General features: G+C 39.0%; 1 protein-coding gene across 8 annotated transcripts in view; it reads left to right on the forward strand.

Annotated features, from left to right (window-relative positions):
- Positions 1–3326: 3326 nt before the first annotated feature.
- The window catches only part of PRKAA1 (protein kinase AMP-activated catalytic subunit alpha 1), a 28559-nt gene continuing 6358 nt past the window's right edge, over positions 3327–25527 (forward strand). The window contains exons 1-8 of one of the 8 annotated variants that reach the window (XM_061393648.1): positions 3552–3640; positions 4846–4977; positions 14036–14177; positions 15849–15942; positions 16526–16570; positions 19965–20109; positions 22272–22359; positions 24496–24720. In XM_061393648.1, the coding sequence (XP_061249632.1) occupies positions 15883–15942; positions 16526–16570; positions 19965–20109; positions 22272–22359; positions 24496–24720 (563 nt within the window). In that variant the 5' untranslated portion in view covers positions 3552–3640; positions 4846–4977; positions 14036–14177; positions 15849–15882. Of the gene's footprint in view, positions 3641–3660; positions 3894–4845; positions 5002–14035; positions 14178–15848; positions 15943–16525; positions 16571–19964; positions 20110–22271; positions 22360–24495; positions 24721–25527 lie in introns of those variants that run through there. The other 7 variants (XM_061393650.1, XM_061393647.1, XM_061393649.1 and 4 more) reach the window with 7 other exon arrangements.

Genomic DNA, 25527 nt, shown 5'->3' on the forward strand with positions numbered 1-25527 from the left:
ATGCAGAGTACATCATGCTAAATACCAGGCTGAATGAAGCACAGCTGGAATAAGATTGCTGGGAGAAATATCAATAACCTCAGATATGCAGATGACACCACCCTTATGGCAGAAAGCGAAGAAGTAAAGAGCCTCTTGATGAAAGTGAAAAAGGAGAATGAAAAATTTGGCTTAAAACTCAACATTCAGAAAACGAAGATCATGGCATTTGGTCCCATCACTTCATGGCAAATAGAATGGGTAAACAATGGAAACAGTGACAGACTTTATTTTTGGGGGGCTCCAAAATCACTGCAGATGGTGACTGTAGTCATGAAATTAAAAGATGCTTGCTCCTTGGAAGAAAAGCTATGACAAACCTAGATAGCATATTAAAAAGCAGAGACATCAACTTGCCAACAAAGGTCTGTCTAGTCAAAGCTATGGTTTTCCAGTAGTCATGTATGGATGTGAGAGTTGGACTATAAAGAAAGCTGAGCAGCAAAGAATTGATGCTTTTGAACTGTGGTGTTGGAGAAGACTCTTGAGAGTCCCCTGGACTGCAAGGAGATCCAGCCAGTCCATCCTAAAGGAAATGAGTCCTGAATATTCATTGGAAGGACTGATGCTAAAGGTGAAACTCCAGTACTTTGGCCACCTGACATTAAGAACCAACTCATTTGAAAAGACTCTGATGCTGGTAAAGATGGAAGGTAGGAGGAGAAGGGGACGACAGAGGATGAGATGGTTGGATGGCATCATCAACGCGATGGACATGAGTTTGAGTAGGCTCCAGGACTTTGGTGATGGACGGGGAAGCCTGGCATGCTGCAGTCAATGGGGTGGCAAAGAGTCAGATATGACTGAATGACTGAACTGAACTGAACACTGTAATGGCCTTAAGAAGAAAAGACTAGGAGGATACAGAGCTCCCTTAGAATCTGAAGGACTAAAGAGGAAGCATCTGACAACTAACTAGTGAGTTTTCCCATGAGACCCAAGATTCTCCACCACAGTTCTTCACCATAGTTCACCTTCATCATTGCTGAAATGTATTGTAACTTATCTGCATTAATAGAAGTGGAAGAACTGAAGTTTGACAACAATTTACTTCCCCCCTCTTCTTAAACTAGGCTGGATTCTAGGTTACTTCTACAAAGTCACTCCTGCCCACTTATATTCCAATATACTTTGTTGAGATAGGGGTACAACTGATGGGTCTGGAAGCTGGGCATAAGTCCCAGTTTACCTTATCTTCACTTCCACCCTGGAAGAAAGATGAGCTTGTGAATATTATTTATTGTGAGGTTGGGAGGATACAGAGAACTGCCCTCCTAGACTATAAGCTAGTCCAGAGTAGGGACCATGACTTTTCATTTTGTGTCTACCCAGTGTCTAGGTGGAAGGAAATGTGACAAAAACTTTTAAAAAGGACTGAAGCAAACAGAAAAACCAAGGGAATAAAGGAAGTTTATTATTTGCTTTCTTAGAAACTGCTGACTTAATTTGGTTTTTAACTCAGATAAGGGGGGAAAATAAAACATCAAGAAAAGCTGTTTAAAGACTGTGGGAGAGTGGATGAGTTCTAAGTTCCTATTCAATTCTTTGATCTATGATTATCAGTTTTATTTACCTAACAATACCTTTAAGTGATTAATGGCATTTAATGAATATGTATTACATAGAATCATAATCTAAAATAACACCATGGCAGAAATGAACTGATGTTTCTGCTAAAAACTGAACTGATAGTTTTATGAAGACACTGGTAACAGGTTTGCAAAATGCAGCTTCAGACTGCTGCCTTGCTGGATGCTCTGTGGCTTAACTGGCCTGGTACAAGTACCTTGCAATTTTTTTCCTTTCAGAGCAAAAGAAATCACAGAACCTTGCTGGGCTAACTTCTAGACAAGACTCAAATTTAAAGTAATTTATTGGGGGTGGATTAAAGGGTTTTTTTTTTTTTTTTTTTTCGTTATTTTGTTTTAGTTTTTTCCTAAGAGAATCCAGAGAGCTATTTCTGTTTTGTAGAGACCACAAAAGCCAGAGCTGCAGAAACTCAAAATTCAAACAGATAAAGGTGAAGAAAGGAGAGAGGAAACTTTACAACAATAACCTATGCTTGCCTCCCAGTATGTCAGTAATGAAAGATTTCTTAACTTTTTGGCTCTTCAAATTATACTGCAGTCAATACTACAGTAGGAACTGACTTGTCCAAGATTAGTTGTTAATGTCTTCTGATTATTTGATGTAATTCTAAGCTCAAAGGCTTTTTTGCCTCCTCTGCAGTACCTTGCTTGGAACAAAGCTGTGCTTAATGCACATTACCTTGATTTCATCAAGTATATAAAAACCAGAACAGTTGAGTAACTTTTATTGGGAAGGAAAAATAACATTTTTAGTCTTTTTTTTTTTTTTACATGATTTTCATGAAGAGGCCAACTCTTTGCCCATTGATACCTGTCCAAATGCTATGACACTGCAAAACTGAGATCACATAAACTGGTTTGTTTGTCCGTTTAATTTTGCCCACGATGCAGGAATATAATTGGGTAACACCCTTAAAATCCTACTGCAAATAATCATACTTTCTCTACTCCCCCTGTGATATGCCATGAACCCATTTGTATAGGCTTTTACTCACTGAAAGTACAATAAATATTTGTCGATTGATTGGTTGATGCAACTGTAAGCCTTGTTTTCAGTTCAAAGTCTTCATTTTACTGATGATCTAAAAATACTAACTCCTGTACATCCAATGTCTGGATAAGGTCCTGCTTCCCGAACACACACCCATTCACCCTTTACCCCAACCCGCTCCTCGCAACGGAGCTTGTTGTGGGGAGGACGTTTCAGGAAGGTATTCAGCAGGAGGAAAGACCGACAGCGCTACAGGAGCTGTCGAGGTGCTCGATAGCAGCTTTCCGGCTCAAAAAAGAGCAGCGCGTGCGGGGGGTGGGGTGCAGAAAGAGGAAACTTCATCAAAGATACAAGTGACAACTCCCAGTGGCGTCTAGCTAGATTCCGATCCGAAGCGGAAAAATGAAAAGGTTAGAAAATACTGGCAAGGTGGTATCTCCAGCCATATTTAAATTCACGCTGTACTAGTAACAAATCACATTATCTGCCTTACCCAAGCAAGCCTATCTTCCCTCTTGGAGTCGGGAGAGGGGCCCCCACGAGTCCGGAGTAATAACTAGGGGAGCCTGCTGTCTGCGTAGACTTTGCCAGAGGAAAGGAGCCGAGGGGCTCCGGCCCTCCTCGGCAATCCAGGAAACCCCCTCCCGCGCGCAGGTGGGCGGGCGCCCCTGGCCACGCGGAGGCAGATCGAGGAGAGGGGTACCGGTGGCCCTCCCAGCGACCCCCGCCAGTCCCGCCAGGGGGAGCGTCTGCGCCCGACGGCCGGCGGCTGGGACCCGGCGGGCGGTGCAGGGCGGCGGCTCGGCGGCGCGGCTCCCCTCCCGCGTCCCCACCCCCTCCCCGCCCGCCCCCGGCGCGGCCCTGCCCGCCCCCTCCGCCCCCTCCCGCGGCGCCATGCGCAGACTCAGTTCCTGGAGAAAGATGGCGACAGCCGAGAAGCAGAAACACGACGGGCGGGTGAAGATCGGTCACTACATCCTGGGGGATACGCTGGGGGTCGGGACCTTCGGCAAAGTGAAGGGTGAGGACCCCCGGGGCAAGGCTCGGCCCCCCGCCCAGGATCCAGGAGATTTCCGCCTTTCGCACCTCTTCATCCTCCCCCGCCCCTTGCGTTCCTGGTCTCCCGGGCTCCGCAGCCCCTGTCCTGCTCCGGCGCGAGCACAACCCGAGGCCGCCGCGGGACTGCGGCGCAGCCCCCCGCCCCCTGCCCGCGGCGGGTGGGGGTGAGGTGCGGACTGGTCGCCATGGCGACGGTGCGGCGGCTGGAGGGGCTTGTACGTGAGAGGGGCGGGGATGCGGAGGTGCTAACTTTCCCAGGCCCGACAGTCGCGGGCAGTGCCGAGTGCTCCCTTTGCTGGGTCCGGGCGCTGGGGTCTCGGCGGGGAACCCGGGAGAGGCGGCCTCCTATTCGACCCGGCTGTGGTCCCTCGGATCAGGGCCAGCCCATCGCCTCCCTGGCCGTCCTCGGCATTGTCCGTATTTCTGTCCTCCTTAGGAGACTGTTGGCTTACCTGCCCTAGCTGGCTGACAGGTGTGAAATGTGTACGACCCCGAAGTAAGATTGCTTTGGAGGTAGTTTACAGAATTATTTAAAAAAAATAAAAAAGGCCGTCTCGTCGGAAAGGATCACTGATTTTTTTTCGGAGTGGTTAATGATTATAAATTGGTCCTATATGTATTTGCGATCTATGGTTTATGGTCTGAATGCACACCCGGTGTCCTCAGTGTTTCTTAATTACCAAACCCGGTAGGCAGATTTTTCCTTCGGATAGTGTTTATTCATTGATGCAATTCGCTTCCGTTTATTTTCACAAGATATTTATATTTTAATGAGTAGTTTAATGTTCATCTGAATTTTTTTTTTCTTTTTTGAAGAAAAGTGGAATCGCTTTTTCTTGTGTTTCAGTACAGTATTCTGGAAATAACAAACTTGCCCTTCAAGTCACCAATTCTGGCACAAAGAGTTTAATTGCAAATTTTGTGAGGCATAAATATTTTTTCTTTGAAATAGTTGACTCTGCTATTAGGAATGTAGAGGAAGGAAGTATGGAACTGATAAAAATTATTATGCATTGGCTTTGAATAAAGAATAGCCTGTGACTTGCATATAATAAGCTCTTGGTAAATATTTGAAAGAGAAAATAGTTTGTGAAAGTCTGTACAGTGAATTAACTAACCGAGCCTTGCTCTATCAGAGCTAAATAAACATTTTCTGATTTTATCTAGGGATGGAAGAGGAGAGCCCTTCCTTCTCTTGCTCTTCCTGAGTCATAGAACTGGAAAATTGCTGTATAGCCCACAGGGAAGCAACTGCCTAAACCTTCTTAAGAAAATCAGCAAGGCCACCAATGTAAGAAAGTAAGAAGCAAATGCCAGAATAGGGTAATTACAGCTATTAGGGTGGGTTTGTTTTGGGGCCAGTAAGATGTTTCTGTGCTTTTGAAGTTACTTATTTTTGACGATGTTGTTTCTTTACTTGTTAGCCATTACAGACTGCTTTCAGTTTGTAAATACTGAAGTATTCACTATTGCCCCCCAAATAGTAATGACAGCTTTGTTGCCTTCACTCCGCCCAGGGTTCTGCTTGGATTAGCATGCTCATTGTTCTCCTAATTCAGACCTGAATAGAGTCAGGTCTCACGTTCTTATGTGCTAGGTGGCTTTTGGCAAGGTAGATGGTAGATAGGAAAGCCAGAGGATATTCCTCATTTCCTGGATTTGATCTGTGTTGTGGCAGTGACATGAATCCCTCCAGTGACTGCTATTCCTTAACCTTCACTCCCCACACCTGCCTCTCGAAATAACACGTGCTGTCAGAGTCAACCATCTCTCCAAATATAGAAAGGCCAGTGTTAGTCAGAGGATCATAGTTTTCATGGATCGGGTTCCTTTGTTCATAAATACATTAACTGATGGTGGTCAAAGTCTTCAATCACAGCCTTTTTAAAGTTGTTAAAACAGTTGAAATGCTTGCTGCCCCCAAATAATAGAAAATTCAACACAGCCCAGCCAAGAACGTCTTTTCTGTGGTTCTGTGTCCAAGGCGAGGAAGCCCCAGCATCGCCCTCAAGAGTCTTACTGGCTCAGTCCGTCCGTCTGGCCAGGATTTTTATGTGCTAATTGGTTTAGGCTTGTGTTCCTATAGGGCAGATGGCATTACCCTTGAAGGAAGAGCGCCCCCTCTCGGACGTATGGGTGGGAGGGCATCTTCTGAAGTACTTGACTAGTATGGGGAGATAGGGTAGACACCTGCACAGAAACGGGGTTTTTTTTGGAAGAGAGAAAGGGGGACCTAGATGCTTGGTGAACATGCAGAAATAGCCACTATAGTGATGACATGTTAACTTACAGTAGCCAAGAATTTGACCGGAATTCTTACAAATTATACGATTAGCCACATATTTCAAAGGAGGCAGTTTGGAGGAGATAGAGCTTTTTAGTCATACACACTGGTAAATTTAACATAGAAAGAGAGTCTAATAGAAGATGTGATATCATATCATTCCCAATATGATATAGGAAACTTATTGAGGGGATGGGGAGGACTGCAGATTCATAGGCATTATTTTGTTTCTTGTTAAGGTTTAAAAAATCCTTTGGTAACTTAATGGGAACATTTTGAGGGGAAACTTTAGACAACTAGGATTAGTTTGGAATTATGCTTGAATTATTGTTTCCAAGATACCTTTTTTCCACCCCCTTGATTGTCGAGGGGTTGGTCTCCACTCCCTTGTGGTTCTACTCCCCTCTCCTCCCAGGAAGAACATTTATAAAAGCATGGATGAATAGAGTTATTATTGCAGTAAATATAAGTGGAAGTTTTTGCTCATTTTCTAAGAGAAGATACTTCTTCAGTAGGATGGGTAATCTTTCCCAAATGAGTTTTTATACATATAATCTGTTTATTAAGTTGATGAGTATTTTATACATGAAACTGAAAGTTTAGGTAAATAGGTGACTTCTTTTTGAAGTTATTAAAAAAAAAGTTATTTAAAAACTTTTAAGTAAAAAAGTCTAGATATGAATTAGAGCTATATATACCAGCATGGGTGAATCTCAAGTATATAAGGTTAGGCCACAAAAACAGAAGTTGAAGAATATGTCCAGTCATGTTATTCATATAAAATTTAAAAACATGAAAAAAGACTCATACATTGCTGACAGGAGCACAAATCAGTACCACCTCTACAGAGTATGACAGTATTTATAAAACTAACCCGGCAGTTCAGCTTCTAGGAATTTATCCTGTAGGTATATGGAATAATGAGTTATTCATTGCCATATTGTTTGTCAGTACAAAAGATTGGAAGTAACCTTGCTAGCAGGACAATAGTTAAATTATGGTTTACCCATACAGTGGTATATACCTTGCAAACATTAAGGAAAAAAAAAAGCAAGACTTCATATAATACAGGGAACAATTTCCAAGGTGTATTTTTAAGAGAGAAAAAAAATAAAGATAATCAACAAAGTGTATAGCATACCTACCATTTGTGGATAAAGAGCAGGGGCAAATTAAAGTATCTGAGTGTAACCATGTGCATCTGTATACAGTGTTTCTTTAAAGACACACATGAAACTGTGTTACAGTAGAAAGTGAATATTACACATGTTCAGGGGAGGGGAACTAGGTTGTAGGAAGACATGTCACTATATCTTTTTATATTTTTGAATCTGCATGAATTCATTATGAATTCAAAAGAATATATAGTTTGTGAAAGTAAACATATGAAAAAATTGTTACTATATCATCATATATGTGGGAAAGACAAACCACATTCAAGATAGTGGTAACCTCTAGGGAGAAGGAAAGGAGGAAGGAATCTGGGAGGAGTCAGACTGGGCTTCAGTTGCATCTGTAATGTTTTATTGCTTAAGCGGCTATTGGGTGGAACATGGGTATTTGCTTTGCCTTTTGGGATGCCTAAAATGTTTTGTTAAGAAAAGGTACCTTTCTCAAATTTCCACCTATAGTTTTAAAATTCATCCCTCTCCAGCCAGAATTCAGTTATTTCACTGATACTTTTAGCAGTGAGGGGTTTTTTGTTTTTGTTTTTCAATTTTAGAGTGAAAATGAAATGGTTGGGTGATTAGAATATCTTTAGTAGACATTTCTATCTTTGTGGCAACTCTTTATCAGTGTTTAAAATTCTCTCTTTCAACGTATGATCTTACTTTACTTGAGGATTACATATCTGATTAGAAGAGCATGTTTACAGAGTTCTACAGTTAGACAAAGTTCCTTTTAGAAAGCAGTAACAGGTTGTTAGCTAATGTTTAGTTGACTCATCTGTTGCTGTTGTTGTGAGGGAGATATTGTGAATTGTGGTAACCTTTGCTGTGAGTGACTCAGGTCTTCCATGGCAGAAATACCTGTCTTCCATTTCACCCAAAAGCCACATCTTGCTATTACTGTAAAACAGTGATGTCTGAAGAGTAAAGTTTTGAGCTTTGGACCAAGGGAGAAATATTTCAGAAGTGCATATCCTTGACAAAGTCCATGTACTGCACTGATTGACTTATGGAGCAGCAGTTAATTTGGCTGCAACTGAGTTTAGTCACTGGAGAATCTTTAGCTTAGTTTTGAGGAAACAGTTCAGATTTTGATATTGTTGTCAAGGCTTCTTTCCCTTCACAGTGCACACTGATGGTGCTGTACAGTGGATAGGTCCCAGACTTGGAATTCTTCCAACTAGAAGACCTGTTCTGCCTTGATCACTTAATAACTTTACTTCAATGAGTTAATCTCTCAGCGCCTCATATTACCTGCATCATAGGTTTATTGTGAGGCTCAAATGTGATCTTGTGTTTCCTAAGCTATAATAAAATAACTATACTTTCAAAACTATTATGCTACTAAAATTCTAATACTGAACTATGTTGGCAGTGGGTTCAAGGCAAATATCGTTGTTCCTATAAGTAAGGAAAATATAACATATTAATCATATGATGGCTGGAAAATTACCGAGATTTTGCTGGGAAGAAAAAGGGAAAAAAGTAATAGGAGATACTGCCTTCTCTTAAAAAGAAAACATTTGGAGTCCTCAGTGTTCAGTTCAGTTCAGTCACTTAGTCGTGTCCAACTATTTGTGACCTCATGGACTGCAGCATGCCAGGCCTCCCTGTCCATCACCAACTCCCAGAGTTCACCCAAACTCAAGTCCATGAGTCAGTGATGCCATCCAACCATCTTATCCTCTGTTGTCCCCTTCTCCTCCTGCCCTCAGTCTTTCCCAGCATCAGGGTCTTTTCCAATGTGTGAGCTCTTCGCATCAGATGGCCAAAGTATTGGAGTTTCAGCTTCAGCATCTGTCCTTCCAATGAACACCCAGGACTGATCTCCTTTAAGATGGACTGGTTGGATCTCCTTGCAGTCCAAGGGACTCTCAAGAGTCCTCTCCAATACCACAGTTCAAAAGCATCAGTTCTTTGGCACTCAGCTTTCTTTACAGTCCAACTCTCACATCCATACATGACTACTGGAAAAACCATAGCCTTGACTAGATGGACCTTTGTTGACAAAGTAATGTCTGCTTTTTTTATGCTGTCTAGGTTGGTCATAACTTTCCTTCTAAGGATTAAGTGCCTTTTTATTTCATGGCTGCAGTCACCATCTGCAGTGATTTTGCAGCTGCCGTTTCCACTATTTCCCCATTTATTTGCCATGTAGTGATGGGACCAGATGCCATGATCTTAGTTTTCTGAATGTTGAACTTTAAGCCAGCTTTTTCACTCTTCTCTTTCTCAGTGTTGGGACATTGTTTTCAAACCTTGGAGGAAAAACCTGTATCCAGTTAAGACTGGGAAATACCAGATTAAACACTTGATGGGTTTCTTTCCAGTAGGGCTCTATCGGTGTTACTGTGTTAATATGCATAATAAGTTTCTAAAAAGGAGAGGAGACACTCTTTCCGAGACCACTTGATTTTGAAATCTTTTCCCATGAAGAGTCTCCAGTCCTAGTGTTTTGTAAAGCATACTTTAGAAAATTTATTCTAATAATTTTAGTTTTATGATTCTTCTAGCCCATTGAAAATTAGAATTCTTGAAATTAGAACATTGGAGAAGAGGCTGTGAATTGACTCCTGATAGACCGTGAAGGATGAAACACAACTTCAAAAAGTAGAAAACCCTAGGATCTGGCCCATAATAGCCTGGGAGCAAGAAGTGCTATCTAGAGAAGTAACTCCCATGATGTCCCTGTGGTCCCTGTCATCATGTGTTCCATTTAAGAATGCGTGGACCCATGTAGTACAGTTCAGAAAAATCTGTTTTCAAAAAAGATTACTTTTGTTAAGTTGATTTCGATGTGACTATCATAAACCTAGGGATTCCCGCGTGGCTTGTGGTAGAGAATCTGCCTGAAATGCAGGAGACTCAGGGAATGCGGGTTTGATCCCTGGGTTGAGAAGATCCCTTAGAGGAGGAAATGGCAACCCACTCCATTTCTTGCCTAGAGAATCCCCATGGACAGAGGAGTCTGGTGGGCTACAGTCCGTGGGGTTGCAAAGAGTTGGGCACGACTGAGCGACTAAACACAACAGAGCACACGTCCTAAGCCTGTCAGTTTCTTAGGGCTGTGGTAACAGTACCACAAAGCTGGGTGACTTAAAACAAGTTATTTTGGAGTTCTGGAGACCAGAAGTCCCGAAAGCAAGGGTTTAGTAGAGTTGCACTCCCTCTGAACGCTTTAGGGGAGAATCTTTCTTCCTCTTCCAGCCTCTGGTGACTCCTGGTGTTCCTTGGCATGTAGAAGCAAAACTCCAGTCTCTGCCTGTCTTCACGTGGTCACCTCTGTGTGTGCATGCCTGTGTTCTCTCCTTTTCTTATAAGGACACCAGTTATTAGATATAGAGCCCACCCTAAATCTAAGATGATTTTATCCTGAGATCCTTAACTAACTATGCCCCCCAAAACCCTGGTTTCAAATAAGATCCCATTCTGTGGTGATGGTAGATGTGAATTTGTGGGGAAGAGGGGACACTCTTCAACCCAGTACACTTGCATTATATTTTATGTGCTTTTATTTATTTATTTGGCTGCAGTGCATTGCTCTCAGGATCTTAATTCCCTGACCAGGGATCAAACCCAGGCCCAGCAGTGAAAGCCCTGAGTCCTAACAATTGGATCGCCAGGGAATTCCCTATGTGCTTAGTTTTATGCTCTTCATTTTTGTCTTATGATGCAGTCACCCCTCAGAATACTGGAGGGGTTGTTTCTAGGAGCCCCCAAGGATACCAAAAGCCCCAGATGTTCAAGTCCTTTTTATTAAGTGACATAGTATAGTGGGTCCTCTATACCCTTGGGTTCTACATCTAGGGATAAGAGGGCTAAATGTTTATCTGCTGAAAAAAATTATAGTATTAGTGGACTCTTGCAGTTCAAACCCGAGTTGTTCAAGGATCAGTTGTAGATTTTTGAGTAACTTTTAAACAGATTTAATAGAATGAATAAAATGTCTTTTTTGGTCTCGTGTTATAAAACATTAAAATTGATAAGAAGCAGGTTTTTACTGCATGTGCATGTATTCTTAGTTGCTCTGCTGCTGCTGCTAAGTCGCTTCAGTTGTGTCCGACCTGAACCCTGTGCGACCCCAGAGACAGCAGCCCACCAGGCTCCCCCATCCCTGGGATTCTCTAGGCAAGAACACTGGAGTGGGTTGCCATTTCCTTCTCCAGTGCATGAAAGTGAAAAGTGAAAGTGAAGTCACTCAGTCTTGTCCGACTCTTAGCGACCCCATGGACTGCAGCCCACCAGGTCCTCCGTCCATGGGATTTTCCTCAGTGGTGTCCAATTCTTTGTGACCCCATGGACTGTATCCTGTCAGGCTCCTCTGTCCAAGGAATTTTCCAGGCAAGAATACTGGAGTGGATTGCCAGTTTTCTACTTGAGGGGATCTTCCCAACCCAGGGATTGAACTTGCGTCTCCTGTATTAACAGACAGATTTTCTTTTTTTTTTTTTTTACGTCTGAGCCACCTGGGAAGCCTATTAGAGTGGATTTATTTTCTCATACAGGAGAAAGGTCATAGTAGCAAGTGCCTGGCACATAGTGGGTGCAGGTACTCAATAACTATTTCTTAAATAAATGAATGAAATTTTAGAGTAAGTCTTATTAGTTTGGAGAATTCAATCTGTTATTCTTTTCAAAAGTATAAGACTGTGAATCAAGGGTTCCTCTTACATGTTCAACTTCTATATCTTTTATTAAAAGGATATTTATTTAGTATTATTATATATGTAATATTCTTTTGAAGATCATCTTTTAAAAAATAATCACATTTCACATACCATTTTTGGAAAAAGGACAAGTTTTTGAGACAGACATTTTTGTTTTGTCAGTCACTAGCTATGTAACTTTGGGCAAGTTATTTCATCTTGGTTATTTCATCTTCCTGTACTTCAGTTACTTGTAAAGTGTTGCTAATATTGCTAGTCTTCCAGGCTTGGGAGAGTTAGAGGCAGTATGTTTGGCTATAAAGTGGGTATGTCATGAATATTAACTACTGAGTTGTATACCTTAATTATGTTATGTATTATAAACCAATTAGATTTATATGTTTAAAAAAAAGAGTAATCATTTAAAAAATCTGATTTCAAATTAAGTCAGATAAACCTATTTTTACCTCTGTGCTCTTCTGTGACTGAATAAATGTTTCTATAGTTTTTGGGTAGTAAGTGAAATCTTACTTTGTGTATATACATCTAGCAATATCATGTTGAAAATTAACCAAAGTCAGGAATTGGGTTGAACTTTGGAAGCTAGGAATCTCTGGTGTTGGCGGGAGCGGGGGATGGAGCAGGTTAGTAAGATTGAAGCTTATGGGGATAGAAGCCAGGTGCATAGAAATTACAGCTATTGGGGAAAAAAAATGAAAGTGTTAGTTGCTCAATTGTGTCCGACTCTGTGACCCTGTGGACTGTAGCCTGCCAGGCTCCTCTGTCCATGGAATTCTCCAGGCAAGAATACTAGAGTGGGGAGCAATTCCCTTCTCCAGGGGATCTTCCTGATCCCACCCAGGGATCGAACCCCAGTCTCCTGCATTGCAGGCAGATGTCTGAGCCAGCAGGGAAGCTATTGTTTAGTACTTATTGTGGACCTGGAAAAAGGCATGGCACTGAATCGAACTATAAAAAGGACAAATCAAAAAGCTGAGATAAAATTGGCTATACAGGATTAATCAGAAATTTTAGGACTGATTAGCTAGGAACAGGGGAGACATTTGGGAGCAATGGAAAATAAATAACCTTAAATAGTAATAGTCATCGTTTTTTCATGAAGAAATTACTGTGCTGGGCATGATGGAAAGTGTTTTACAAGCCCTACTTCATGTCACCCTATGGGGTATGTAGTATTGTTATTTTGACTACAAAGTTGAAATAATTTAACTTGTTCAAGTCAAAGTTTAGTAACTAGAGAGCTTTCCACATAGCTGTTGCTTCAGACTTTGCTTCATTAACTTACTGGGAGTCATTTTCTTTTTCTCCTATATTGGACCCCTTCTTTACTGAATACCATCTTGGCTTACTTCTTGATTTTGTTGGAATATAAATTCTCCACTAGACCCTTAGAAAAGACTTTGCCACTATTAAAAAATGTCTAAATTCTGTTATAACCATTGATTATCTGGGTATAACATTCAAAATGGAAAGGTAATCACTTAAATTTTTTTCTTATTTAAAAAAATAGAAACTACATGCTCATGAACCAAAATTTAAAAGGTTCAAGGGCTTATAGAGAAAGTGTGTCTTTAACATGAGGGAGGTTTTTGGAATGAGGAAACTGTTCTGTATCTGATTATAACAGTGATGACACCAATTTCCACATGTGTTAAAATCCATAGAACTGCACACCAAGAGAGAAAAGCTCAATTTGTATGTATGACAGATTAAAAACTAAAAAGTAAATTAAGAGAATTTAAAAGTATAAAAAGGTAGAGAACAATAAAGAAGTTGCTTTCTTTCTCTCTGCCTTAGCCCTCCAACTTTGTTTTCTGGAAAAAACCACAGTAGTTTCTTATGTGTCTTCCCACTTGAAAGTGAAAGTATTAGTTATTCAGTCATGTCTGACTCTTTGCAACCCCATGGACTCTAACCTGCCAAACTCCTCTGACTATGGACTTCTCCAGGCAAGAATTCTGGAGTGGGTAGCCATTGCCTTCTCCAGGGGATCTTCCCAACCCAGGGATTGAGCCTGAGTCTCCTATACTGTGGGCAGATTCTTTACTATCTGAGCCACAAGGGAAGCCCATACTTAATCACTCTTAAACACTCAGGGGTAAATCAGGCAGAACTGGAAGGAACTTGGACTTGATTAAGTATTTTTGGAGAATGCTAAGATTTCTACTCTTAGAATAGTTCTAAATATGTTATTAACCAAACCTGGCACTAATTTATTAAAATTATTTCTCCTACAGTTGGCAAACATGAATTGACTGGGCATAAAGTTGCTGTGAAGATACTGAATCGGCAGAAGATTCGAAGCCTTGATGTAGTAGGAAAAATCCGCAGAGAAATTCAGAACCTCAAGCTTTTCAGGCATCCTCATATAATTAAACTGTAAGATCTGATTATATTAAATATAGTCATATCATGTTTTCATCATTTTTGTTAACCTACTTAATCTGACAAGTGAGAAAGCTGAGTGACATTTCATTTTATTCCTGAGAGTTTTAGAAGTTCTTCCTATTCATGTATTTATCTAACCCCATTCATGGTCACTTAAGCCTGAGTCCACGTTTAGCCCTTGTGTTTATCAGCTGTTATATTTCTTATTTTCTGAGCTGATGCCCTTTTGATAGATGACTTTCAGTGCCCCCCTACTGCTATAGAACCAACAATGATTCACAAAACAAAAACTCCTGACCTCCAAATTTCCACGTGGTATCAGTTAGCCTCATCGAGACAACACAGTAGAAATTGTCCCTCACTCCCCTACACTGGTTCTATCTGATAAAACAAATAATAAATAGAACTTTAGAAATCCAGATTTCAAAAGGCAGTAGTATTTCTGTTGTTTTACAGTTGCCAGTTGTAGGGTCTACAGATAACTTATTTACTGCTTGGCTTTATTATGCAGACTGTAAATTAAAACCGTTTAGGTTTTTGTATTGAACTGGCTGACTCAAAATTTGTTTCACTCTCACCTCTTCTAATCTGTTGAAGTGCCATGGTTTTAAATACCATTTTTGTGCCGACAGCCCTTAAGTATACGTGTCCTGCTTTGAAACCCATTCCTGGGTGGCAGACTCCTATTCCCGCTATATTTTACATCTCCATTTGGGTGCCCACGAGGCACGTGAAACTCAGTATGGGTAAACCTGAACTCTTTATTACCCTCTCACACTTGGTCTTCCACAGTTTTTACCATCTCAGGTGATAATCTGGTTCCTGAGGGCAGAAACTTAGGAACTATCCTTAACTTTACTATTTCTCTCACTTCCCAACCTCCATTCCATCTCTTCCTGCAAAAGTATATCTAGGATCTGATTCCAGTTCCTTCATTGTCATCAACCCGGTGTGGGCCCCCTTCATTTCTCTCATGGACTACTGCAATAGCCACCTGCTTCTACCCTACTGCCCAGTCAGTTCTTCACATTGCCACCATCAGTCAAAGTTATTACCCTTTTAATCGGCCAGGCCACATGACTGCTTTGCTTAAAACCTTCATTAGCTGTCTCTCTGCCAGAGAATAAAAGCCACAGCCTCATCATGGCTTTGTAAGGTTCTGTGTCCTCTGGTACCAGTTGCCTCTTTGACCCCACATCCTGTTTTCTCTCTCCCAGCTTACTCAGCTCTAGCCTTCCTACTATTGCTCAGACATGCCAGGCAGGCTTCCCCCTGCGGGCCTTTGCACTTGCTCTTCCCTCTGCCTGGTTCACCTTCTTGGTAATGGCATGGTTTGTTCCCTGATTTGCATTAGGCTCTGTTACATGTTACTTTATCAGAGAGGCCTTCCTTGAACACCCTGTATGAAAGATTTCCTTCCCTTAGTTTGCTTTATTTCTCTTCATAGCATGTTCCACCACCTGAGATATTGCTTTTTTATTTAGTGTCTGTTTCCTGGCTCCTGGAAAATAAACTCCGTGAGTGCAGAGAATCTGTTTTGTTCACTGCAGTTTTCCCAGCCTCTAGCACAGTGCCTGGTGTATTATAGGCACTTAGTAGATATTTATTGAGTGAATGAATATACATGTTTTAATACTGGTAGATAATGTTTTCTCTCACCAGGTACCAGGTCATCAGTACACCATCTGATATTTTCATGGTGATGGAATATGTCTCAGGAGGAGAGCTATTTGATTATATCTGTAAAAATGGAAGGGTAAGCAGTTCTGATTTAATCCTGTATATATTTTGTAACTCCCCTTATCCTTTATGAGCATCAGAATATTAGAAAGCAATTCTGTTAAGAGTTCTATTTAATAACCAGTCCCCTTAGTCACATATTTGCTTAGAATCATAGACTTGTTAGAGCTAGATCTTAAAGATTATATCCTTAGCCTACTTACACAGATATGGAAACTGAGACTCAACGGATATTTTTTTTCGCTCAAGGTCACTTGATTTATCAGTGATAGGATTAGATTGAGACCCTAGAACTCAGGATCTTCAGACTTAGCTTCTGGGGCATATGAATACTTGTAATATATATCTTAAAGTATGTATTTAATCCTTAAAAAACATATTATTTAATACTTAGAAATCTGGGCCTTGCTAGTCAACCCCTGCTGCTGCTGCTAAGTCGCTTCAGTCGTGTCCGACTCTGTGCGACCCCAGAGATGGCAGCCCACCAGGCTCCTCTGTCCCTGGGATTCTCCAGGCAAGAACACTGGAGTGGGTTGCCATTTCCTTCTCCAACAGTCAACCCCTAGCCACATTTAAATTGCATTCATTTTTGGTTTCAGAAATCTGATGTACCTGGAGTAGAAAGAACAGGCTCCATGAAGGAGGTAGGAATTAGACTTAAAGAATTTAGAGTTGGAAGGAATTTTAGAAGACATTTTGAACAGTATCTTAAGTTACAGATACAAAAACAGAACATTGCCCCTACTGTACTTTTTCTCATACCCAGAGTATGTGGTATGCAAAAACCTCTTTTGGAGGAGCCTCATCAAGCACTAAGAAGCCAATTGTTTTCCCTCCCAATCTAAAGTTCTTTATATCATTCATTCATTTGTTCTGCGTAGTGTATCTGTTCACTTTCATCAAAATCAAAATCATTAACAAAGTTAATTTTGATTTTACCATTTCTTGACATGATTCATTTCAATTTCAGCTCTTTCACTTGTCTTTTTCACCCCCTGCTTCCTCTACCAACCCCCTGCCCCCATCCCTGGCACCAATGTTCTGCCTAAAAAATGGGAAAAGACACAAGTTGAATTGGTGTCTTGCCTTCTTATCTTTTCCATTTTTCATGTCCTGATCATTTTGTTTTACATTATGGAAATTGTGCTCAATTTTACCCATTGCATATTAAAATTCCAGCTGTCATTTTTTATTTCTTTCTTGTTTTCTGAAGTCATCTTTCTTTAAATAGCCTATTTTTTTGTTCCACAAAGATAATAAACATCTGTTTGAGGATGCCAATTTATTTAAAAATTTTTTTCTTTTCTTTCCTTCATTGCTTCTGTACCTTCTGTGTTCCCTGCTTTTTTCTGTTCATTTTATTGGTGTTTGTCTTTTGTGCATGACCCTTGCTTAGATATCTGGTGATTGTGGGTTGTCCACTCATATTTGAGAGTGAAATTCTAAATGCCAAGGTCAGGAGGGTGGAATTAATTAATTGATGGACCTTCCCATTGGTTGAATGGGTAGGGACCTGTCTGTTTACTAGGGAACACCAAATGTCAATAATAAACAATATTTTTTCCTTGCTGAGATAGTTGCTCCAGAAGAAACCTTCCAGTTTCCTTGAGGGTGTGAGCTTAGCTGCCAGTGCTTTGTGAGCTAAATGGAGAAAGGTCCAGAAGGCTCACTGATTCCTATGCTGACTTTCATTTAAGCCCTATGTTCTCCATGTGGTGCCTCATTCCTGCTCTAGTGTCCTTGAGGAACAGGGCTGGTTTAGCCTTCAGTTCAGTTGAGTTCAGTTCACTCGCTCAGTCGTGTCCGACTCTGCGACCCCATGAATCGCAGCATGCCAGGCCTCCCTGTCCATCACCAGCTCCCGGAGTTCACTCACACTCATGTCCATTGAGGCGATGATGCCATCCAGTCATCTCATCCTCTGTCGTCCCCTTCTCCTCCTGTGCCCAATCCCTCTGAGCATCAGAGTCTTTTCCAATGAGTCAACTCTTCGCATGAGGTGGCCAAAGTATTGGAGTTTCAGCTTTAGCATCAGTCCTTCCAAAGAATACCCAGGATTGATCTCCTTTAGAATGGACTGGTTGGATCTCCTTGCAGTCCAAGGGACTCTCAAGAGTCTTCTCCAGCACCACAGTTCAAAAGCATCCATTCTTCAGCACTCAGCTTTCCTTACTAAAGAGTAAATCATGGCTCTTATTCCCCAGTAAGGGTGGTGAGCTTAAAACTTCTTTCTTCAATCAGCTGTCCTGTTTCCAGTCCATTTCTCACTTCTACCATCAGAAATTCCCAACACTTCCAATATCTAAGCCCTTCAAGAAGTCTGTGTGCAGATGAGTTTATCATTGAGTTCCACCTCTAGAGGCTTGGGTTCCAGCTTTCTGTGGTTAGCCAAGTCTTTATCACTGTTCACCTACCCTTTTGCTTAGTGACTCCCCTCAATTACTGCCATCTCTTCTCTTGCTCTTTTGTCTTTATATGCTGTCATCTTAGTGATGTTCCATCTTCCATGTTTAAATATGCTTTCACTTTTCTAGTCTTTCTTTATAGACTTCCCCTCCTTGATCCTTTGTACTGTATTAATATAGTATCGAATATAATTTTCATTTTTGTAGCCTAACTAGTTATTTTACTGCTTGTATTTTGTTCACTCAGTTAATTTTCTTCTCTTTCACATTTAGAACACATTGTTCTTTTCATTTAGTATATTTATATATGGAGTTGTATTAGAAAATGAACTTATATTTCTTCTAGAAGTAAATTAGATTGCTAATCATTATTACCTGCTCTTGAGGAAGGGTATCTCTTATCTCTTTGATAGTTTTGGTTTTGTTTTCAAAAGAATTTACTGGTTCATCTTCCAGATTATCTATTACCATTTAAGGTATAGGAACCTGGTTTTAGAATGCTAATTTGTGACCTGTGTTAAAGAACTGCATGTTAGCGTCCTTTATCTAGAGGATTAATAGCTTATTTATTAAATATGACTTCTTAGGAGCAGGCATATCCAAGTAATGGTTTTCACTTATGGAAAAAAATCATAAAATAAGAAAATGTGGATAAATGGAAAGAGAAGTTTTTAAAAAATGTTTTTAAAAAATATTTTTAAAAATGTAGTACAGCATAAGATATAATTTTTTCAGTAAGCAGAGTAAAGATAAATGCTATTATATTTTATAAAGGCTTCCCTGCTGGGAATCTGCCTACGATGCAGGAGACCTGGGTTTGATCCCTGGGTTGGGAGGATGTCCTAGAGAGGGAACAGCTATCCGCTCCACTATTCTGGCCTGGAGAATTCCAGGGACTGTATATAGTCCATGGGGTCGCAAAGAGTCAGACACTGAGCAACCTTCACTTTCACTCTATTTTATAAAACAAACGAATTAGGGTTTTTCTTTTTTTTTTTAATTAAAACACCTTTTATTTCAGAAGCTAGGATAACATGGTTGCTTGCTAATTCATCAACGATGCTTAAATGTTGCTTTCTCATATGGTTCAAACCAGTATTCCCCACCCCAACATAATTCTCTGTGCCTTTGTCCTGCTTTGTTTTTCTCCAGAACACTCTTATTCTTTTTATTTATGTGTCTATTGTCTTTAACTAGATTAGGGCCTCTTTTTATCATTGCTATATCACGAGTGTCTAAAACAGTGCACGGCACATTGAAGGTATTCAATAAATATTTGTTAAAAGAATCAAAGAGTAAGTATTTGTAATTTATAGGAGAAAACATGCCTAGTTTCAAGTAAAAATTGAAATTATTCGAAATAGCACATGATATTTAGATGAGAACAAGCTATTAGAGTATAGTCATGAGAGTGATAATATGAGAAAATTGAGTTACCGATTTGAGTTCTAAGATCCTCCTAGCATTTCTGTTTTGTGCGGTCTGTACCACCTCCCCATTTGAAAAGCATCTCATGAGTAAGGTTCATTTGGAAGGCTCTTGCATTTTCACAGTTTTATAGGCTAGAGAATTATAGATAGACTACTTTCTTTTGAAAGATACACCTTTAAGTTGCCTCTCTGCTTTTTCTTAGCTGGATGAAAAAGAAAGTCGACGACTGTTCCAACAAATCCTTTCTGGTGTGGATTACTGTCACAGGCATATGGTGGTCCACAGAGATTTGAAACCTGAAAACGTCCTGCTTGATGCACACATGAATGCAAAGATAGCTGATTTTGGTAAGGAGATTTTTATAGTTTCATATATTCATTTAACAAACATCAGTAGGTTTCTTCAGGTAACTTGCATATAATCAACTGAATATCCCAAAGTAGTATATCCTCACTATTAGTCTAGGAGCATACGAAAAGGAGTAAAAATAAGGAATTCTCTTTTCATAGCTTTATGTCTTTAAAACTGACTTTTATTACATTAGGCAGACAAACAATTTAAATTCGCAGCATTAGCGACATCATCTGAAAAAAGACCATTATTTGTGAAGGAGAAGTTAGCAACCTATTTCCATGTGTTCTTTTGATCAACTATGGAGCAAGAGGAAAGAGACTGGGATGAAGTTACTCGGACTTTGAAAGCCAGAAGGCAAACTATGTGAACAAAATTATTTTTTAAAAATGAAAGTAAAGTATTTAAATAATAGAAAAGCATAATTTCAGCTTGAGGAAAATGTAATAAATTTGTTTTCCTATATAAATTGCCATTGACATTAAACCTAAGATAAAAATGAATCTCTGCAACTCTCTCTTGCTTAGTTTCAGTTCAGATCAGAGGAGATGCTTATAAATTTTATTTTCTTCAGTTTTGTATATATGATCTATTTTAGAGATTCACTAAATAGTTCCCAACAGCTCTGAGCTACTGAGATTTTTTTAAATAACTGACTAAATTATTTGACTTCCTTATTCTTTAGTTGTCATTATTTTTATTCATTGTATTTTTGAGGAAGCAGAGTTTTCTTTTTTTGGCTGCACCTGTGATTTCCAAAATCACTGCAGATGGTGATTGCAACCATGAAATTAAAAGACGCTTACTCCTTGGAAGGAAAGTTATGACCAACCTAGACAGCATATTAAAAAGCAGAGACATTACTTTGCCAGCAAAGGTCCATCTAGTCAAGGCTATGGTTTTTCCAGTGATCATGTATGGATGTGAAAGTTGGACTATAAAGAAAGCTGAGCGCCGAAGAATTGATGCTTTTGAACTGTGGTGTTGGAGAACACTCTTGAGAGTCCCTTGGACTGCAAGGAGATCCAACCAGTCCATCCTAAAGGAAATAAGTCCTGGGTATTCATTGGAAGGACTGATGTTGAAGCTGAAACTCCAATATTTTGGCCACCTAATTTGAAGAGCTGACTCATTTGAAAAGACCCTGATGTTGGGAAAGATTGAAGGCAGGAGGAGAAGGGGATGATAGAGGATGAGATGGTTAGATGGCATCACCGACTCAATGGACATGAGTTTGAGTAAACTCCGGGAGTTGGTGATGGAGAGAGGCCTGGTGTGCTGTGGTTCATGGGGTCGCAAAGAGTCGGACACGACTGAGCGACTGAACTGAGCTGAACTGAACTGTGATTTGTGGGATCTTAGTTTCCTGACCAGGAATTGAACCTGAGCCATAGCAGTGAAAGCACTGAGTCTTAACTACTGGACTGCCAGGGAATTCCTGAGTTTTTTATTTTTGTAGTAGAACTATGAAGGAACTTGGATATTAAAAATTACTTTTTTTTTTTTTTTTTAAGAATCAGATCAGGGGTTAATAGAAACTTTGAATTTTAATTCCAGTCTACATTTTTTCCTAGTAATTTCTTTATTAATAAAACATGTCATTTTTTAAAAACGTTTTTTATTTTATATTAGAGTATAGCTAATTGACAATATTGTGATAGTTTCAAGTGGACAGCAAAGGGACTCAGCCACACATATACATGTATCCATTCTACCCCAAACTCCCTTCTCATCCAGCTACTTCCCTGTGCTGCAGTAGGATCTGTTGGTTATCCATTATAAATATAGCAAGAGCATACATGTCGCTCTCAAACTCCCTATCTCTACCCGCTGTTCTACCCCACCTGGCAACCATAAGTTTGTTGTCTGTGAATCTTAAACTTGCCCAGTTTATTCTAATAAGCAAAATCACTAATAGCTTAATATGTATTCACTGAACTCCTGACCTTGCACTAACTTAACTGTTGAAACAGGTTACAAGTTTTATGGCATAAAGGCAAAATATTTGGGAACAATAAAGGATGTAGGATTCTGTTGAAAAAAAGAACAAAATGATGATTTATCACTTTAATGCAAACTCAGTTTTATTGTTTAATGGAATTTTGTTTTTATTTTTGTCCTTGGGAAATCTTGAGCGGTGAATTTTGTGCATTTTCAGGTCTTTCAAACATGATGTCAGATGGTGAATTTTTAAGAACAAGTTGTGGCTCACCCAACTATGCTGCACCAGAAGTAATTTCAGGAAGGTAGTGTTTGACACCTCCTCCCTGCCCAGTATATTTGTAATCATATTTTTCTCCTAGACTTCGTTAGTCTATAGTATAATACTCAATTCTAGTGAAAGAAATTTAAAGCTTATTCTTTTCTCATCTAAAAAGTGTTCTATTATAAGAATAAAACATTATAAGTGAATAAGGATTAAGAACTCCATTTATAAAGGGGGATATTGGTTTGCAAGTTAATATAATATTAGTTAAATGAGAGTACTCTCATTTTTTCCCCTGGTGGAAGACATTGAAGGCTTAAAAACTAGCAAGTTTAAAAGTGAGACATTAAAAACTTGACTAATGCAGAAATATCTAGTAGTAAGAAATGGTTTACTATTTGCTTAGATGAGGAATTAAAAGTGTAATGTGTAGCTTTAATTTTTCAAATTAGCTTTAGCTTTTATGATAAGGTACTTTGGGGAATTGGACTGAAATATTGATAAAATCTTCAGATTTCATTTATTTTTAATTTTCATTCTTTAAATCTTCTAGAGACTGAAATAAGAATTCTAGTCTCTCAGTTTATTTATACTAACTACCAGCATTGAGAACATGAAGATCTTAGTATAAGGCAGCTTTTTGAATAGTTTAGATGACAGTAAAATTTACTTTTTTGAAGAGGAATTGTTCATTATACTACTGAAATAGAAAACAGAGAAGCTAAAGTTTGTTTACTAGTTTTTATAATTAACTTTTAATAACTTTTCATTCAAACCTTATTTCTTTGTTTGAATGTCTTACATCCTGATTTAGAATGCAGAAATGTTGTAGTATTTTCTTTCTATTTTCATAAGCCAGCTAGCCTAGCCTACTCAGAGAAATTATGTTTGTGTTAAGGCATGGATATGAGTAAGGCAAAAATACCTAATTTTAGATTTATCAAGGTTCATCATTATCTTTTTATATTAGCAGGGAAATGTTAATATTATTTCACGTGGGCTGTGTAAATTATTTGGGGAAGAAGATAAGTCAGGACCTGGATACTGGGGGCGTTGTTAATTAACTAAACAAAAAGATATGTAATTGTGCATATATATATTGGGCCGTTACTGAAGTCTGTTTTCCCAGTTTGGATAAGGTCTTTCTGTGTGGTCTAGATGTATGGAAACCTTTACTTGCAAAACAGTATTTATTAGTCAGTTCAATAATTTATTTGACCAATTTAAAGAAACCCTTTCCCTGAAGCCAGACTTTGAATGGGTTACCTAATTAGTCTGCAGCTAGTTATGTCAGTAGGGTTTCTCTACTGGCTCAGCGGTAAAGAATCCACCTGCTATGCAGGAGACCTGAGTTCGATCTTTGGGTCAGAAAGATCCCTTGGCGTAGGAAATGGTAACCCAGTCCAGTATTCTTGCCTGGGGAATTCCAGGGACAGAGGAGCCTGACGGGCTACTGTCCATTGGGTCGCAGAAGAGTTGGACACGACTTAGCGACTAAATAACAACAACAGTTAAGTCAGCAGGCTATAGTACAATGCAAATAAGAGTTTAAAGTCTTCTGCAAATCAGTTAGCTGGGCTTCATTCCACAGCTTCCGGCCCCTTTTACCTTGGTATAAGGTCTTGGGTAATTGGGGAGAGTGGGTTTATAGTCTATCACTATAGAACATTCCCAGTTGAGGAAAGATCACTTAATCTGTAACCAAAAAACAGTGGTTTTAAATTCAGTAATGATATATTTGTTCAAAGTTTGGCCCTATTAGTTGGATATTTTGTAAGGTAGTATAATTTAATTTAATAGTATAATTTAATTACAAAGGATAATTGTAAGGTAGTAAGGAGAGAATTTTAGCTATAGTCTGTAACTTTAAAAAAACTCTTAATTTTTGTTTCCCAAGATACTACTGATAGAATTAGTGTAGAATCTCTATGTGTAGAGAAAAAAAAAAAAAGTAAAAAAAAAATTAGAACAAAGAAATAAAATTTTTAAAAAATAAAATAAAAAAAAGAGAAAAAAATTAAATGAATCTCTATGTGTAGTACATAGCAGTGACTTATAGAAACCATATTCTGACTAATAATTCTTTATAAAATATCTGTATTTAAAATGTATTATTAATTAATTGACTCTTAAGTTACTAATGATTGTTTAACCCAGTTGGTATTTCCTGTTGCAGATTGTATGCTGGTCCAGAGGTAGATATATGGAGCAGTGGGGTTATTCTGTATGCTTTATTATGTGGAACCCTTCCGTTTGATGATGATCACGTGCCAACTCTTTTTAAGAAGATATGTGATGGGATCTTTTATACCCCTCAATATTTAAATCCTTCTGTGATTAGCCTTTTGAAACATATGCTGCAGGTGGATCCCATGAAGAGAGCCACAATCAAAGATATCAGGTGATAAAGCAATCTGATTGTCAGATCTAACAGTATCAGTGATATAAGTCAAGTGAAAGAGAAATTTGCAGAACAGTTTGTACAATGCAATCCCGTTTTTATATTAAAAATAGTGTATAGACTCAAACTTATTTTATCTTGATATTTAAAAATACTAAACTGGCTACCATTGGAAGTAAGATTAGGAGGAGGAAAGGCTTTCACTTTTTGCTTATGCTTCTTTATTTGTTTTGAAATTGTAACTGTGAACATTATATTACTTTTTAAATTAAAAAAAAAAAGATGTAATGAAAAATAAAAAGGACCCTAGTTGGGTATTAGATTTAGTAGTGATTCTTTAAGATTTTCTGTAATATGCTTCATGTTTGACTACTACACATTCTCATACTTTTTCATAGTAAATTTGGATGTTGCTGTTTGAGTTCTCATCTTACAAGTTACTGTATTTTTTCCTTTTGTACATCTCAAGGAATGAGAACATTTTAATTCAGTCAATGACATGTTTGTTTTTGTAGTAGTATACATTGAATTACATATGAAATTACTGTTTTATAAGTAGAAAAGTCTACCATTATTGCCAGTTTCATGTGGTTCAACCTAATAGTTTAAATAAGGCAAAAGTGATGATGACAAATCTCAAATTTGAGCAGGTCATTTCTGATGAAGATAATACTGCAAACTTTGTTTCTTCTACCATTGATTTTCTTTCCTTTTTTCGTTAATGGTAATTTCTCTTTTGGTCTTCTAATGGCTATATAGAACATTTCTCTGAGATGGAAGGATGAAAGAAATCAGATGTGTATCTGG

Source organism: Bos javanicus, chromosome 20, assembly GCF_032452875.1.
Source record: "Bos javanicus breed banteng chromosome 20, ARS-OSU_banteng_1.0, whole genome shotgun sequence".
Classification (NCBI taxonomy): domain Eukaryota; kingdom Metazoa; phylum Chordata; class Mammalia; order Artiodactyla; family Bovidae; genus Bos; species Bos javanicus.